This window comes from Hyalella azteca, unplaced genomic scaffold (assembly GCF_000764305.2).
Source record: "Hyalella azteca isolate HAZT.00-mixed unplaced genomic scaffold, Hazt_2.0.2 contig13325, whole genome shotgun sequence".
Lineage (NCBI taxonomy): Eukaryota > Metazoa > Arthropoda > Malacostraca > Amphipoda > Hyalellidae > Hyalella > Hyalella azteca.
Genome location: NW_025943252.1, coordinates 18,822 through 38,814, shown reverse-complemented (window position 1 = coordinate 38,814; position 19,993 = coordinate 18,822). Strand labels below are relative to the sequence as shown.

Here is a 19,993-nt window from a genome sequence, read left to right as displayed (position 1 = left end):
TGCACTGCGCTGTGCAACCTTCACCATGCTGTGCACTGCGCTGTGCAACCTTCACCATGCTGTGCACCGCGCTGTGCAACCTTCACCATGCTGTGCACTGCGCTGTGCAACCTTCACCATGCTGTGCACCGCGCTGTGCAACCTTCACCATGCTGTGCAACCTTCACCATGCTGTGCACAGCTCTGCAAGACACCCACTCTGGTCACCATATCCTCCAGCTCTTTTCATTTCATTCGTCCATTTGTACTTCAGTATTTTGAATAGTGATGAATGGTGAACGTCTTCTGCCATGCGACGTAGTAAACGAATTGTGATACTCGTTGTGATTGTGCATGGCGTGCAATAACAAACCTGTTCACCATCAAGCCTGGCCACTACAGTGAAGTACCAACCTGTTCACCATAACTCTTGCACCGTTCATCTTTGTTTTATCTCCTTAAGCTTCTTCACTATCCTCGCACCTATTATACATAAATCAGCTTATGTTTACATGTACGTATTAGTAGTGAATGAAATGTATGTAAGGTCCATACATACTGTGTGCACACAGCCCGCATGGTGACACGCTGGTGCAGGGCTCATCAAAACACATAACACCAACACAAATAACGCTTGTATTGTTGCGGCCAGAAACAATACATGCGTCACTATAGTAATGGCTTTAGTGTGATAATATAAATCGAGTTTATTGTAGCTGATATATTGTAAGAAAGTTATATATTATTTTGTAATGAGTGTAATACACGATGTTATATTGCGTATAATTTTGTTCGCTTCATTTAAATAAAATATAGAATAGAATAGAATAGAATAGAATAGAATAGAATAGAATAGAATAGAATAGAATAGAATAGAATAGAATAGAATAGAATAGAATAGAAGTGTCGGCACTGATGAAATAGGCCCATAGCCTGTTGCAGATTCTTGTACTTTTCGTGACTTGATTCGCCCAGTTGATGTTCGCTTCATTTAAATAAGATGTGATGTGTATAGCCATGATTCACGTAGACATTAAACACATCAATAATGCGTCAAAATGTTATAGTTACATTAAACATCACGACAGATATGAAGCCTTCGTGACTAATGCGGTAAGTTTATGTTGGTCCGTGCGTAAAATAAAACGTTAAATATGTATATTTGTTTGAACGCTTGCACACAAAGAAGAAAAGCTTTGGAAAATTATGTACGGCAAATGGAACTTTTTTTATTTAATTGATACTTGAGAACATCCTTGCATCCTTTACTAGGCTACACATTTTTAAATCGTTAATATAATTTATTTATATAAGGAAACCTTAATTTTATACACAATTTAATAATCGCCGAGAGGAGAATCGCCCTCGCGGTCATCGAATTACATATGCTTGTAGATGAGACAATTATAGTAGCGGCTACTGCAAGTCCCAGTTGCGGCCACTAATAGTGGTGGCCACCACAAGTCCTAATGGCGGCCACTAGTAGTGACGGCCACTGCAAATTATAACTCCTATCGTTAATATTTACCGACCTATTGGCCTCGTGTAAAGAGTTACTGGGTCCTTCTGTGCTCTGTAGCGCCTATACAGTATACACGAGGCCAATAACAAAGCAAGTGGTGGCGGTAAGTATTTATAAGTTGTAGTGGCCGCCACTACTGTCCTCGTGTACAAGTACAGGCTAACGATCGGTCGTCGTGACACTGAAGATGTAAAAAGTTTTCGATTGCAGTACAAATCACTAGTAACAAATTGAACTGCAATTTATCTCTCTGTGGATCAAACATAAGCTATAGGAAGCTTGCCCTCGCTTTTTAAAATAAGAAACTAGATACAATAACGTAGAAATTCCTTATTCTCTTAAGCGGTACATATATTGCATCACAAAAATACGCTAATTTTTTCAATAAAATTTTTCGTTTGGCAATCAGCAGATAACGATTGCGGTTTTACTTATTTACTCAGAATATTCGGAAAAATTCTCGGTTCCATATTAATAATTTTCAAAAAATTTACATTGCATTTTATATTTCTTTCTTCTCTGTTCAATATAAATAATTTTTAAAAATGTACTTATATTTCTTTCTTCTTGGACAATTGGACAACACACAAACTTACTACGCATACAAATATCGATGTTACCCCTCTAAGTCTCATATAGAGAAAACGGTTACTATGAAAGAAAATGTCTTATTTTAGTATAAACATTCTTATTTGATTTATCATCCGAATACAACGGTACTTTGCACCGACTGATGAAAATCATATATGGTTGTGAGGAGTGGGTCCCACGATATAAAATTAAAATATTTTACATTATTATACGACAATATTTCTTTACCTGAGACAGATTGTGAAACGTAATTATACGTTTATAGTCAAGACTATTTCTCGTCCACGATAAAATAAATGGAACGTTTTTAATTCCATGAATATATTTTTAAACTATATTTAGAAATATAACACAAAACTCATCCTGCCGATCATGAAGTATATAAAGTATATTATCTAAGAAGCATATTATGAAACGACTGAATACTGATGTATTATTTAAATTTAATTATCAAGCTAATCACGGGCATTAAGCTCATATCCTCGACTGTTGCATAGATAAGATAACCAAATCGTTCTCGAAGATTCGATGTTGTTAATCAAACCTTTTCCTGGAAATTTTTTTATTTTAGGAGAATTGGTTTTAGAAACTCGATGTTGCCCGTTCCCTTTCTGGAATCTAAATTTCTAATCTCGAACCGGTTTCTGATCTCTAGGAGACCGAACTACCAGCCTGCGTAGGTCTACTTATGAAACATGGGGCGAGAACTGACCGATAATTTATAATCAAATCAATTTCTTTATCATCAATAACGTGAAATTGTTATTCATAATAGTCAGATTGAAATCAATTTACCTATAGGGTAACAGGGGATTGAATAGATTGATTGAATTAATTGACCTTATAGGGCGAGCCCACTGCGGGTCATGGGCCCATAGCAGGTTTCTCGCTACGTATGGCAGATATTGGCCCGTGTTCTCTACCACCGGTCGACAGTTGCCACCTGGTCATTGGGATGAAGTGTATGGATTAACGTTTTGCTAAGTGTTTGCGTTATTAAGTTCTTTGTAAATAACTGTTTTAGTCCAGATAAAAATTTTTTTGCTGCTACATAAATTTTTTTTCGATTACTGTAGATGCTGTGAATTATATTTTCAAAGTAATATTTATAGGGATAATTTTGAGATCAAGTTTAGACTATTCGTTTTTAAAATAAAATGTTGGCACGATATAAATTGAAATGATACCTAGTGGGGCAACGGGCCCACGCGTGTCACGGGGCAAAGCGCCCATGGTGAAGTCTTGTGTTATACATCATTAGATTTGTCTCAATGACCTTTTCAAACTATGACTAGCTTTTTGACTTACAAATTACACTTCATATTGCATGATTTTTTGATTTTCCGCCTCAAGGCAGCAGGTTTAGTTTCTAGTTATGCATATTTATGACCCCTTATCGAGTTATTGACTCTAGCCTTGCCAAAAATTGATTTCAGCCAACACCAATGAGCCAAAAGTTGATGAGTTTTTATGGTGTTGGCTGAAATTACGGTTAAGTACGAATTCTCTGCACATAATACCTAAATTATGGACGAAACTGGAACGAATTTTTTTTAACAACTAAATATATTTTTGCTAATCAAGTATACATTTTTCATGTTTAGGACGAATTTTTTATCGCAAAGATATATTTTTCAAGTCAAGGATATATATTTTTATGTCAATGAAATATTTTTCTTCACGTCAGTGATAGATTTTTTAAGCCAACAGTATATTTTTTCAAGTTAAGTATATGATTTTTTGAGTTGTTAATAAATGAGTGAATGTCATATTTTTTATTACATTTTCTTATTTTTAACTGTAAAGTGTTGTTTTATCATTTTTAAACGAAAAATATGCATTTGTGGTAAAGGGACCATGGGTGGGCGCCTTGCCCCAAGCCCATGGGCCCGTTACCCCAGGGGTGGGGCAATGGGCCCATTTTTACACTTTTTACAGAATAGTGTTTCATTTAGAATTGAATTAACATATAGGCGTCTAATTCACATAATACATTCCTCATTGGTTTTACCTTTAAACAAAACAAAGAACCACCTCGTATCAATTAAAACTTCATCAAAATTTAGTTTAAAAAAGGGGGGGGGGCACTGCCCCATGTTGCCCTATCATTTATCTTCGGGCATTTCATTTGATCATATATAATAAAATAAATTAAATTGTTGAATCTATCCTAAAATGTGTTTCTCATCTCATCGCTTCCGTTATGTATTTCAATCTTCATGAATATTTATTTAGTCAAGAAAATTTCAAATTCATTTCATATGACATTTCGTAGCAAGGAGCATAAAAATGAGCTTATAATAGGACATGTACATTTTAAATGATATTAAACCGTACAGTGAACGCCATATTTTCATTATATTATACATTTATAAAAAAACGTGAAGTGATTTTAAGCAATTAACGTGAAGTGATTATAAGCAATTACCGTGAAGTGATTATAAGCGTATTTAAAGATTACCAGTCGCTCAAAGAAATAAACACGATTTGGCATAAACAACGAAGCATTTTTGTGGGTCTTTATGACACACTTTGGTCAGAACAATACAGCATCAGCGGTACACACCAAAGATGTGTCACTACATGGACAACATGGTCCATACATTTGTATGAGTGTAGCAGGCGGTGTGTGTGTGACAAGAGTAACACTCGCATGCAGGGTAGGCAGAAGTGAGTCGACATGACTCACATAACTCCAAGACGTGCCTCGCTATTTGGACAAAAAAACTCACACATTTCTCTGTGTATGCGTACGCAAATTTTAATGCGGGCGTACTATTGTCCTCGTGTACAAGTACAGGCTAACGATCGGTCGTCGTGACACTGTAGATGTAAAAAGTTATCGATTGCAGTACAAATCACTAGTAACAAATTGAACTGCAATTTATCTCTCTGTGGATCAAACATAAGCTATGGGAAGCTTGCCCTCTCTTTTTAAAATAAGAAACTAGATATAATAACGTAAAAATTCCTTATTCTCTTAAGTGGTACATATATTGCATCACAAAAATACGCTTATTTTTTTTCAATAAAATTTTTCGTTAGGCAATCAGATAACGATTGCGTTTTTTACATATTTTCTGAGAATATTCGGAAAAATTCTCGGTTCCATATTAATAATTCTTAAAAAAAATTACATTGCATTTTATATTTCTTTTTTTGTCTGTTCAATATAAATAATTTCTAAAAATTTACTTATATTTCTTTCTTCTTGGATAATTGGACAACACATAAACTTTCTCCGCATACGAATATCGAAGTTACACCTCTAAGTCTCATATAGAGAAAACGGTTGTTATAAAAGAAAATGCCTCATTTTAGTATAAACATTTTTATTTAATTTATCATCCGATTCAAACGGAACTTTACTCCGACTGATGAAAATCATATATGGTTGTAAGTAAAGGGTCCCACGATATAAAATTATAATATTTTACCTTTAAATACAACAAAATTTCTTTACCTGAGACAGATTGTGAAACGTAATTATACATTCACAGTCAAGATTTTTTCTCGTCCTCGATAAAATAAATTGAACGTTTTTAATTCCATGAATATATTTTTGAACTATATATAGAAGTATAACACAAAGGTCATCCTGCCGACCATGAAGCATATCGTCTAAGAAGCATATTATGAAACGACTGAATATTAATGTATTATTTAAATTTAATAATCAAGCTAAGCACGTGCATCAAGCTCATATCCTCGACTGTTGCATAGATAAGATAACCAAATCGTTCACGAAAATTCGATGTTGTTAATCATACTTTTTCCTGGAATATTTTTCAATTTAAGAGAATTGGTTTTAGAAACTCGATGCTGCCCGTTCCCTTTCTGGAATCTAAATTTCTAATCTCGAACCGGTTTCTGATCTCTAGGAGACCGAACTACCAGCCCGCGTAGGTCTACTCATGAAACATGGGGCGAGAACTGACCGATAATTTATTATCAAATCAATTTCTTTATCATCAATAACGTGAAATTATTATTCATAATAGTCAGATTGAAATCAATTGACCTATATCATTTATCTACGGGCATTTCATTTGATCATATATAATAAAATAAATTAAATTGTTGAATCTAACCTAAAATGTGTTTCTCATCTGTACGCACGCTTCCGTTATGTATTTCAATCTCCATGAATATTTATTTATCCAAGAAAATTTCAAATTCATTTCATATAATATTTCGTAGCAAGGAGCATACAAATGAGCTTTTAATAGAACATGTACATTTTAAATGCTATTAAACCCTACAGTGATCGCCATATTTTCATTATATTATACATTTATAAAAAAACGTGAAGTGATTTTGACTTTGGTCAGAACAAGAACGCATCAGCGGTGCACACAAAAGATGTGTCACTACATGAACAATATTACCCATACATTTGTATGAGTGTAGCAGGCGGTGTGTGTGTGGCATGAGTAACACTCGCATGCAGGCTAGGCAGAAGTGAGTCAACATGACTCACATAACTCCAAGACGTGCCTCGCTATTTGGACAAAGGCTCACTTATTTCTCCGTGTATGCGTACAATATTTTAATGCGGGCGTTGCATCTTCGACACCAAAAAATATCATCGGGAAAATTTTCAATTATAAATAATAAATATTATTATTATAATATATTTAAGAAATGTCAATTTCAGTTATAAATAATATATGTTATTATTACGATATATTTAACTAATGTTTATTTCAATTATAAATAATATATAAAATTATTATAATATATTTAACTAGTACTTATTTCAATTATATATAATGCATATTATTATTATGACATATTTAAAAATATTTATTTCAATTATAATTAAAATATATTATAATTAATAAATATTATAATAATACATTTTTAAAATAATATTTATTTCCATTATAAATAAACAAAAAGGCTGCAAATCAAGCATGATCAACAAATCAGAAAAGCATGAGTTAGCGTGATGGCATGAATTATATAAATATATTAGTTTAAAAATCAATCCATAAGAATAACATTGCAGTGTTGCCACCTGGCGGTCTCTTGGAACATTGCAGTGTTGCCACCTGGCGGTCTCTTGGAACATTGCAGTGTTGCCACCTGGTGGTCTCTTGGAACATTGCAGTGTTGCCACCTGGCGGTCTCTTGGAACATTGCAGTGTTGCCACCTGGCGGTCTCTTGGAACGTTGCAGTGTTGCCACCTGGCGGTCTCTTGGAACATTGCAGTGTTGCCACCTGGCAGTCTCTTGGAACCTGTCTCTTATACACATCTAGATGTGTATAAGAGACAGCTCTTGGAACATTGCAGTGTTGCCACCTGTTGGTCTCTTGGAACATTGCAGTGTTGCCACCTGGCGGTCTCTTGGAACATTGCAGTGTTGCCACCTACGCGTCATTTCGGGCCAGTTTATAAAACTTATTATGAACGTCTGAACTTACACTCAAAAAATGTACGAGACTTTTTGTCTAAAAATCAAGCACTTTTTGCTCCCGTGTGGGTCATTTTGACCCATTTTGGCCCGGCGTGAGAGCCAAAAATTGATCGCTGCAAAAATATTGTCATTATTTGGACAGTTTGACCCAAGCATCTTTATGAGTGCTGCCTTGCACTACACGCACTTGAAGGTAATAAGTTCCAGTTAGTCATCACCTTGTTAATAATCATAGAAAAATCAATAAAATATTTAAATATTACAATTATAATATCTTCTACACTAGATCCTCTGGAGCGACAGTAAAGCGGCCACTTTCGGCAACAGTAAGCAAATTTGATCGCAAGTTTGTCGCTTCGCTTTCTTTTTCTCTGGATTTATTCGCTATTTTTTATTTTTATTCTGATGAGAATATTTCATCGAGGTCTATATGTTGTTTGCTAATCTAATTTATTGTTTACTAATTATTAATAATTATTAAGATGCAAGTCAAAATTTCAATCGCATGCCACGTCATCAGGAAGGATTAAAAAATTAAACGATAATTGATATTATTGCTGGGCTGAGAGGTGCGGGTTCGAACCCAGCTACCTGCAACAGTTTCTGGTCAGAATATGGGCGANTTTCAAAGTAGCGCTGCCCAGCTCTGATAACTGCCATATAATCGCTATATAACTGCTATATAACCGCTATATAACTGCTATATAACCGCTATATAACAGCTATATAACCGCTATATAACCGCTATATAACAGCTATATAACCGCTATATAACCGCTATATAACCGATATATAATCGCTATATAATTTATTTTCTATGAACTTGATCCTAAGTAAAAGAATTTGAGGTACTTTTATTTAAGTTCATTATTTCTTACAAAAGTCAACGCATGGTCATTAGAAATGTTAATGGAAGGTTCCGAATTGAGTAGAATTATATCAACTGCTGAAAATAAGTATATATCTTAATTTTCTTTGATTTTGGCAAAGACTGCAAGGTTTCCTTATTTTTTAAGAATCGCTTGAGAGACCAAATACATATATTATATAAATCGTCGGATATTATTATTATAATTTTTATCATATTACAAATGCCTAAATTTATATATAAAGATTTTATTACCTCTAAATTATAACTCAGGTTTGAGTATTAATAAACATGTAATCTTTTTCACATCTTTTCTTGAACATACAAGATCAAATCCAGCATTAATTAATATTTGCTCAATACGACAACTGATGGCATCTTTTTAGCCATTATTTCCGTTAGCCTCCTTGATTTAGAATTAATTTTTGCGGATTTACATTCAACCTTCGAGATTGTCATTTTTATATAAATGAGTTTTTCGAACAACGCAAACTTCACATTATTATCTCGAAGTTTCTGACTTGTATTGAGTTCGGCTAGCGAAAGTAGACAAAACCGTGGCCTTGGTGCAGCTGAAACACGGGGACGTCACAAAACGTTTGTAAAAATAGTTTTAATTTACAGGTTCAAACCGTTACTGTAACTGATAATCAAGGCTAAAAGTAATTATATAGCGTTATTAGAGAGAATTATTCTCCCACGATTAAAGGCGATACACTTGTAAGCTTATTTTTTCTTTGGAAATTTTACCTGATGATTTGAACTCCTAACAACACCTTATCGGCAGCCATGAAAACTCTTTTAAAAAGCATTCCTATCAATGTTATGAATATTGCAGATATTATCTGAAGATTTTCATATATAATATACCTTTGAAATAAAAAAGTTATGTTTCTTTCTTTTTATAGTGAGCAAAAGTAATCTTTTTGGATATTTTAATGAAATACCATTTTGATGTTCCTTTGCATAATAGGAGAGAAGCTACAGTCTATCCAGCTATAAAACTTGCAACAATGAGTTTTATTGGATTTTAGCAATGCTCTTGAAGTGCTTTCTCGTGTAAAAATTGATATTATTATCCCGTTTTATTAGTAAACATTAATTGAAGTTTCGTTGTTGCCATCTTTGATTCAGATGTCCAATCAAACGAGACTTTCAAGTCACGTGGTAAGTTCTACCAATGGCTACTTCTTTCACCATTGCACTCACATGAAACCAACAAAACATTAATCTTCCAAAATACAATGAATTTAGTGAGATAAAAATTACAAATATCATATGAAAATATTGAACGACGTATTCTGTGCACGATTTTTCATTTTATAACAACATTTATCTTGTGATTCATGTTTTTGTAACTTCATTTAGTAGAGGGCGCTAGCTCTGATGGCCTGAAGACGAACTTTGTGCTCAGTTGCGTTAGAAGTGCGAGAGGAATTGTGGCAAGGCGCTCTCAGCGTAGGAGACGATACTAGGAAGACGCCATTTTGGATTCAGCATTATCTAATATTTCTTCATGCGTCTGTAAGAAAACTCTTTCAGATATGTGAAATATTTTGTTACCGTGATTTTAAATACCATTGCTTGGTAGGTTTTTACTTCTAGAGAATTGTTCGGAAAATAGTTCAAAATTGAAGCAAGTGTAAAGGCATTTCAAGTCAGTGCTGGCACGGAGCCCGTGTTACAATGCCGCTCCGTTGCTCCCGCTTCTTTCACGGACTAACTTCCTCGTGTTTACTTCATTGCTAACGTTTAATATGTCGTGACAGTTTGCAAAGAATAGAGTTTCCAATGTTGTGTGAAGAAAATTATAACAGGAAAATCGTAGAATTGGTTTTCTTGCGTAGTGTTTGATTGTAAACAAGAGACGCCATGGCGGACCAGCAGAGCTCGTCGGAGCCTCCGAACAAGCGCGTCAAGATGGATAATTACGCGGCCAACCACGAGGGTGAGGCTTACTAATCATTTCCATTTGCAGATTTTCGACCAGAATTACGTAAAAGACCTATTTTTTTAATGGTTTATTCGCCTTTAATGATTATACCTAATATTTCCAAAATCTACTTTCTCGAGTGGCGAACCAGCTGATTACAAAACGTTCTGTTTGGAGTTGGAAAGATTTGTTATTCATTAAATTTGGCAATCAGAGCCAGGGAAAGTGAAGATTTAACTTTAATGAATATTTGGTTGAAATTGGTTCTGCATTAGTTTATTAAACATTTGTCACGAATTCAACTTTTTTCCATAGGCCTAATTCACTAGGCTATTCACTAGTTTGTGAAACTGTGAATGCCTATGAAATTCTAAATTGAAGCCTTTTATTTGACAAATTCTTCTAAACATGATGTATCAATATTAATTTTTGCATTTTTAAATTTTTTTCTGCATTTTAGACCAGCAGAGCAATTAAAAGAATTTCAAATACTTTTAACAGCGAATAAAATTATTTTATTGTCTCCAAATAACTTTTCAGAATTACTTTTTCTGTTTTTCTGATCTGGGATTTAGAAAAACCTCATATTTTTAATAAATATTTCAGCGCTTGTAACAGAGAATTTTGGTAGATGTATGAAATCTTATGGCTTCTAACTTTCTAAGCATAGTGTCCTGCCACAGATTTTTTAGCACTGGTTCATTTGTAATTTCCCTTTCTAGTCAAAATTTATGCCATAATCTTTTGTACAATAATGCTAGAAATGCAGGATGGAATTCTGAAAATGAGGGTTCACGTATTATTTTCAATCCACTCCTGCCTATTTTTTGGTCCAAAAATTTTAGTTGAGATAGAAAGGATAAAAATAGAAGGGATTAAAGTTACACTTGAAAGAATCAAGAATGAAGGTTGCAAACCTTTAAGATTTCAATTAGACTAAATAATTTTTTAGAAATTTGTTTGTCAAGCACAACAAATTAATAATAAATCACACCACTAAGATGAGTTTAACATCAATAACAAGATGCAGACTCTGAGGCTATTTGAGGGAGCAAAACCACATAAATGTTTATACAATGAAAGCACCCATGCAACTGCATTTTTCCGGATTATGGTTGGCAATGCGGCAGTGGATTTCAATATACACTTGCCAATTATCTCATTTTAGAAAAATTACTGGTAAATTTTCATGCATCATTGGCAATTTAGTTGATTGGTGTAGTAATGAACTGAAGTGAACATTGTAGTGTTAAAGCCTTCAATATACTGCGTATTCAGTTCAAGTTAAGCTTTTAAATATATTTGGACCTTTATACCAAGAAACAAATTTTTACTCATGACTCTTTCAATCTTCTCACTCTTCTAAATATTTTAAATCTATGTATTTTGTTGTTTCAACGACTCCATTTTCTATTCAACATTAGTTTTCAGTTTCCACGTGAGCATTCATGACCTTTATACCAAGAAACAAATTTTTACTCATGACTCTTTCAATCTTCTCACTCTTCTAAATATTTTAAATCTATGTATTTTGTTGTTTCAAAGACTCCATTTTCTATTCAACTTTAGTTTTCAGTTTCCACGTGAGTATTCAGGAACAGATTCTGAAATTGTAGTGACGGTTCAATTCCTATGTATAAACGGGATTCATAAAATACCTTCCAAATTCATTCTGGCCTGTAATTCTTAATTTTTTTTTTCTTGCTCTTGTGGCCTCTCATGTGTAGCAAGGTTACATGGCTTTCATTCCATGCATCACATACACACTTATTTTTCCATACAACATTAAATAGGTCAGTCATCCAATTGCACTCTCACCTCCATACTTTTACATCTCATATGGTTTCTCAAATTCTCATCTATTCCAGTTGTCTTATTATTCTTCATTTGCTCCACCACTCATAACTCATTTCACTTCATATCATCTATGCCACTCAGATCATTACGGTTTAATGAAGATACAATTTTGCCTAGCAAAAATAAATCATTCATTCCACCAATGTCTTCCCAGAATTCCTTCATAGCCTAGGCTAATCTTGTTCTCTGTTACATACACTCCCTCTAAATTCAGCCCATTCACTCTCAGATCATTTTCCATCTTGTTCCATCTTAGGAAGGCATACAATTTATGTCAAACTCTCTGTCCCTTCATACCAAATTCATTTATTCTATTTTGCTTAGACTCAGAAATATAATTTCTCAAGACAGTTTTGGTTCTTCTGTGTTGTTCTTCATACCTCAGTCATGCTTCCTTATACTCCTGTTTATGGTCCTCACCCTCATGCCCCTTTTTTCTGCAGTTGCCTACAAATTTGATTACATCTCTTTCATTCGTTTCTTGCCACTTTCACATCCATTCTCCACCAGATTTTATTCTTTGGTTTTTGCATTCATTCTTAGTTGTCTTATACATGTGGCCCTGGCAGCCTTATTCAGACATTTTTCATAAGTTATATTCATAGTTTTCACATTGTTTTTAACTTCCCATTCTGTATCATTAAGTTTTGCCTTGAAGTTATCACAGTCAGCACCTCTCATTTGCAACTTAAATTTTTGATCAGGCTCTCACATGTATTTCATGCATTTCAAACTTGGTAACAAGACTATCATGACCACTTCTGATATCAAACACACCAGCCTTGTCCACCTACATGCACATCACTTTTTGTCTTGCATTTTCATTCACTATTATATAGTCTAATTCTGAGCAGTTTCTTTATTGCTCCAGGTAACTTTTCCCTCAGCTTACAGGTTTTCCAGGTCATTCTCAAACACAAAATCATTCAGACGCTCTCCATTCATGTTCGCAGGCTCTCCTCGTATACCTATGTGTCCATTCATGTCTCTAATTACTACAATCATCTCATGGCTATATTCATAGAGTACTTTCTTTATACTAGCATGCTTTTCTTTTTTCTCACACTCAGACCTTACTCCCTCCACCATCATGTAACATATGATCATCACCATTTGCATCCTTTCATTCTTTGTTGTTGCATACTTGATCTATACAGCAAGTTTATTCTCACTCAGTTCGCTTTCACCAACACTTATTTCCTCCATGTCATACCTAGCCTCCATACACACAATAACTCCAACACATCCATTCTCAGACATCCATTCTCTCTCAGTTGAGTTTCAGTTACTCCTACTATATCCATCTGATGTGCTTCCAACTCTTCGCACAAGCCTACATGTTTTCCAAGACCCAAGCCTCTGATATTCATCAGTCCCCCTTGCACCACTCTCATATTGTTAGGTCTGATCACATGCACTCTTTCTCTGTCATTCTACACATAGCACTTCCACAAATTTTCTTGGACCCACAATTTCACTTTTTGCCCAAGCACCTCCTTCCTGCTCAGGATTGAGTTGCATTCCGTCTGTTCCAAACATGCTCTCTCTAATACAATCAGGACCATGAAAGCTGACTTTTATTTCACCCCTTATCATCCATTCAATTTTGATTTCCACAGATTCCTAAACACAATTTGTATATACATCTCTTCTCAATCTCTCATAGTATCATCCTTCCCAGGTCACCTCAAAATATTGATAACTGCCACAGACACATTCTTTGCATGTACCTCACTCACGCAACTGGTGATTCCCTGGACAGTTTTTTCCACACCCATTTCTTAAAGCTATGGAGAAGCATGATGGCATGTAGGCATTTGCCAATCATATCTTGACATATTAGAGGCAATGAATTTGGTATCCCAGCCCTTTGTTTGCCATACTTCATAGTATGGGCATACCAGGCAAGTGCGATAGACATGCAAATTGCTCGATGTTGTAACATTTTTGATTGTGATTCATTGCATTAATGAGACCAAGGTATGATGGTGGCAGAGGATAGTGGTCAAGTAGGCTTCTCATTTGTGAGGGTTCTAATCATTATTGCTAATTGTCAATGATCAATAAGAACTAAAAATACTCTAAAATCAATGTGAGACATATATATCATTGAAGTTGAAGGCTGATGTTGTGTTAATTTATTGTTGATTTTAATTGCATCAGAAATTACACATGTAACAACAAAATGGGTTGTTGCAATACTTTGAAAAATGCCCACAAGTCAACCATTATCATTGTGAGTTATTTCATTGTGGCCTCATTAGAACAATAGAGTAAACCTCAGCAGAAACAAATTGGAGCAATTTAGTGACATAAATTGACGGAAGAATAAATGGTTATCATCATACAAAAGAAACTCCTTGCTCTTTGCACTGACCATGCTACCCACATACAGCATTTGATCATATCGAGTTGAAATTTCTTTACATTCACTCCTATGGCTGTAATCTAAATTGGAGGCATGGAGAATGTAGAAATATTGTACACAACTTTTCTTCAAGAAGTGCAGTTAGCAAAATTTCCTAAAAGGTACAACAAAAAAGTGCTAAAAAGCAAGAAAGTAAGCTACATTTGAATTGAAAAGATGGACATACATCTGGAAGCAAGTTTTAGAGCATAGATATTTGTTCTGCTTCATGTTTATTCATTATTTTATTTGTATTGTCACTATCAATCATGACTTCATTTTCCCCTTCTTTCTCTACCAAGTTTGATTGAGGAAACCTGGTTTGTGGAATCTGGGAGTTCTTAAACCAATTTTTCTGGTTGTGGCGAATTGTCCGGTTTGCCGCAGGAGCGCGTTGACTCAAGCGATCTGGTCATCTGTGGTATTAGGCTTCTTAGTGCAAATGGTTACTCTTGCTTTTTGCATGATTTTGCAATGGGTTATCTCTGCATTTTTGAATTATGATTTATGAATCAGGAAATTCTGGTAAGAAGGGCTTATTTTTGTACACCTGTTAGCATGTCTTGTCTGTAGGGGCCAAAAGTACTCGAGACAACCTAGATTCAAGGTATTTTGAAGATCCCAGTAAAACTTTGTACCTCAGAAGTTTCTCCTTATCACTATTGCATCCACAATATTTACAGATAACCTATATATGTCAGAAGCTCTTCTGCAACATGTTGTTTGAGTTAACCCCCAAGTAAATGCAATCAAGCAAGAAATTATAATAAACCAAGAAGTGTCCTTCTGGTTCCCCAAGCATTTTATTAATTTTTCACTAGTTCCTGCAAGAACTTTTTGGGAAAGGAAATGTGTAACCTTGGACTTGAAGTGATGCTGGAGGTATGGAAAATCAAGAAAATAATACCTGTAACAGTTTGGACATAATCACCATAAATTACTTGCTGTGGCCCCAGCACGACCCCACTTTTTATGTTGTGGGTTAATCAAGCTAGCCTCCTCAACTCCAACTCCATATCTGAAAGAAATGTAGCATTTCATGCTTCATCAAACTCTACTCTTCCCTTGTTGAATATAGCTCAATGAAATCCTCTCATTGAGCCAAACCCCACCAACCCTCACCTCATTGAGCCAAGCTTTGCCTGTTTGCCAACCCTAACCCCAACCCTTACCTTGAATACAGCTGCACCATAAAGTATATTGTTTTTGTCTTGCTGTAAGGCAGTAAACTGTGTTGCAGTTGATGCTCAATATTAAGTTCATCAAACTTGATTGTCCATTGTTCTGGGCTTTTTATTTTTGTTAAATCTAATCATTTCATTTTTTGCTAGGTTACATCCAAGGTTCCACCTGATCTTTTTTCTATTTGCTCAACCATGCTGTATATTCTTGTGGCATAATGTGAATCTAATTTCTTTTTTGCAGACCAATTTGCTGCTCTGCTGGAAAAGGAGTTACCTGACGACCTGATGTGGCCGAGTGATTCATCATCAAGCTCTGCTGCTGGTGGCAGCTCAGGTGTTGGTGGCACCAATGCCAGTGGTGTTGGTGGTCTTCCTTCTGGTGGAAATGTAAACACCAGCAGCAATGGCACGAGTGGTGTTAATGGTCTCATGGAGCCTGGTGGTATGGTCACTGGTGGTGGCAACTCAGCTGGGCCTGATAACCGGCAGCAGCAACCACAACCCAACCAGCAACTCAGCCATCTGCTCCAGAAGAATAACTTGCCTTCAGGCATGATGCAGCAGCAGCAGCAGCATTCAATGGCCCAGCAGAATATGATGGTTAATTCCATGAACAATTCCAAGCCAGGCCATGCCATAGCTATGCCTTCACAACTCCCTAATCTTGTCAAGTGCTCAGTACAAAGCTCCATGAATGATGCCATGAATATGAACAACATGAACACCATTACCAACATGGGCACTGGAGGGCCAATGGTCACAAATATGACTTCTGGTGGCATTGCAAGCAGCACCATGGCATGCCACATGCCTATGTCAAGCTGTGGTCCTGTTATGTCCAACACCATGACAAGCATGTCAAATATGAATGCCTCCTGCGTCATGAACAAAGGACCGGGGCTTGTGTCATCGGGTGGGGGCATGGCTGGGGACGGCATGCTCAGCAATGGGCCTCTCATGGGGCAGCAAGGCCTGGTGGGGGGGCCTCGTCCTCATGTAGTTCCTCGACATCCTGGCATGGGAGGGCAGCTTGCTCCAAGATTGCAGGTGAGGCAAACCCTTTCATTTGGTTCCTTCTTTAATAAAGTATGGGTGAATAGAATCATCTTTGATGCAGTGTGGGTGAATAGAACCATCTTTGACCCGGGGGCACAGCCCTAGGCCACAAACGCCTAGCTTCACCATTCATTAACTTTACTCAGCCTCAGAGCTAGAAGCCGCAGACTACGCTTGAACTCCGTAATCCAGACAAGCAACACACTACCGAAAGATAATAGCGCCGTAGGTCTTCAGCCACTGCTTAAGCATGCTTGCTCATGAGCAGGCAGTTCCTTATCGGGCTTTACCTACTCTGTCCTAACCTATTGACACTGTCCTGGCTCACAACCTTCTTGCAGCCAATGACTGGCTCTACCGGCCCACTTGGACTGCCTTTCTAACTTCTTGCAGCCAATGAGGTTAGGTTAGGTTGGCTCATGTTTGTTTTTGGTGGAGAAAGGTTGCAGCTTGTATAGGTTAGGCCTGAAGAGGTTAGGTCAGAGGAGGTTTGGCCAGATGCAGTATGGCCACGTTTAGCTTTGGCAAGCTCATTTTGTGGCTGTGGACATCTGGCACTATGGCTTTGAGCACTTGACTTCATAGGCTGTTGTGCACTCTATCATTCTTACCTATGGAAAGGAATATGAACGAAGTGTGAAGTTTGGCAAAGCTGGCCTCCAGCATGCACCCCTTTGATTTATGTCTTTTATGGAAATCAAGCAATTCAAAGGTCGCTCAGTGAGCCCAAGTTTAAAGAGAAACTCATAATTGGGACTGCATCATAATTATAACAATAAAATTTTATGGCATCTTGTTCAACGCTGCACCTGTAATTTGTTACTGCATCTCTCAAAATGCAGGGTTGGTGATTTTTTTTCAGCTTTTTTGTCTTTTTGAAATGTTTTTTTTATGTTGCAATTAGCCTACTAACAATATCAGTATATGGATGGCAAAAGGGCAGTTATATCTTTCAAGAATGGCCATTTGTCATAGTGCATTTAAACAAAACCACAAATAAAAATACCTCAAAATAAATTAAAGACTGCCACTCAATAAATTTATATATATATAAAAAATAGTGGATTTTTATAAAAAAATCAAGTGATTTAATCAGTTTGATTTAATCATTGCCAACCCTGCCAAAAGGTGATTGACTGATGAATTTTTGGGTACTTTAGTAGTTAAGATAATATGCACATGCAAGAACTTGTTACCTGACCCTTTCAGAAGATTTCTCAATAAAAATGTGTATTTTTATATAATTTTTGATGAGCTGTGGATTAAAAAATTTGTATATAATTTTTGACAACTTTTCTTTCACAAATTTAGATTATGTTTAATCGAGAGCTAGTTCATTAATATGCCTATGTCTGAAACATCAGAAGTTAATTTTCTACCATTCCCTGCTTTGTTCTAGATAGTCTTTGATGTCATCACTGCAATATGTGAATAATCAAAATAGCAATATGCTAGCTGATAGAATTGTTGGCAAATATAACTATCTTTATTGCATAAGTAAATGAAGCCTAGAATTCAGCATATGATTTAATTCTAAGCTGATGGTAGAGCAGTAACAAGTATATACAGGTTCTTAAACTTGTGACATTATCTTTAACTTGATCTATTTACTTATGCATGCCTTCCAATTTTGCCAACAATTCTTCTATTTGTTCTTGATTGCATAACAATCAAAATGTCTGAAAAGCCCTTACACAAATTCTTGTCAATCTTTCTGCTTTGAAAATTAATAACTTTGATGTTGTTATTCCACATCACAATATAAGTACTTCACAGTTGAGAATTTATGCTCAATAATGATGAATTTTGATGCTCTAATATGATTGCCATTATTTGAAAGATTTCTATTTGTTCATATTTATTATTATGCACATTAAAATGACTGAATTGTGATGGTGTCAGGGTGGTGGCAACGTGGCTGTGATGGGGGGCCAGTACAACCCATGCTTCCCTCATCGTCCAGTGCTGGATGTGTCTCTTGGGGGCCAGCCTGGCGGCCCTACACGGCCTCACACCATGAACATGGCCCCACGCTACCCAACCCAGGACATGGGTATCATCAACAACCCTGGTGTTGGGCCCAACAACCAGGGTATGGTTGCTGGGCCTGGAGGACAAGCCATGCAGACCGGCCCGGTAGGCCCAGGACCTCCTGGTGGGCCTGTATCTATCCAAGGAGGTCTCATTGGCTCTAACACAAACGCCAACAATTCTGGAGGCATGGCCCCAGTCATGGTGGGTGGCGGTGGCCCCATGGTCCCGACCAGTTCTGCGGTGCCTAACCGACCTGATGGGGTGCAGGGTGGACCAGCCGCAACTGGTGCCGGTGCACAGCCCAGAGCAGCAGCAGACCCTGAGAAGCGCAAGCTCATCCAGCAGCAGCTGGTGCTGCTCCTGCACGCGCACAAGTGCCAGCGGAAGGAGCAGAGCAATGGAGACGTCAGACAGGTGACATATTTTTCTGAGTGATTATCCAGGGGACATTTTAGCATCAAGTGCCTTAACCTCTGATAATGAGGTAACTGATTTAATCAGTTGCCTCATTTGATTTTGCCTCATTTGATTTTGCCTCATTTGATTTTGCCTCATTTGATTTTGCCTCATTGGATTTTGCCATTTGAATGTTGCCTCATTTTATTTTTTTTATAAAATCATAATTTTTTACTTTAGATTTTTTTATATATATCAATATATTGAGTGGCGGTAACATTGCTAACATCATTAGCGGTAACATTGTTCTTATGTTTCAGTGCAACCTGCCCCACTGCCAGACGATGAAGAACGTCTTGTCGCACATGACGATGTGTCAAGCCGGCAAGACGTGCCTCGTACCACACTGCGCTTCATCTCGTCAGATCATTTCTCACTGGAAGAATTGTGCACGTCTGGAATGTCCGGTTTGTGAGCCTCTCAAGACCGCTGATAAAAATAAACAAAATCCAAACAATAATAACAATATGGCTGCCAATGCTGCTGCTCCGGGCATGACTGGCCATCAACAGCAACAACAGCAGCAGCAACAACAACAACAACAACAGCAACAACAACAGCAGCAACAACAACAGCAGCAGCAGCAGCAACAACAACAGCAGCAACAACAGCAGCAGCAACAGCAGCAACAAAAGCAGCAACAGAAGCAACAACAGCAGAAACAACAGCAGCAACAGCAGCAACA

General features: G+C 36.6%; 1 protein-coding gene across 1 annotated transcript in view; it reads left to right on the top strand.

The window, feature by feature from the left end:
* Window positions 1–9,788: 9,788 nt before the first annotated feature.
* LOC108671127 (histone acetyltransferase p300) overlaps window positions 9,789–19,993 on the top strand; it is a 20,954-nt gene continuing 10,749 nt past the window's right edge. The window contains exons 1-4 of the mRNA XM_047883601.1: window positions 9,789–10,329; window positions 16,004–16,809; window positions 18,721–19,266; window positions 19,569–19,862. Coding sequence (XP_047739557.1) covers window positions 10,254–10,329; window positions 16,004–16,809; window positions 18,721–19,266; window positions 19,569–19,862 — 1,722 coding nt within the window. The 5' untranslated portion in view covers window positions 9,789–10,253. The remainder of the gene's footprint in view (window positions 10,330–16,003; window positions 16,810–18,720; window positions 19,267–19,568; window positions 19,863–19,993) is intronic.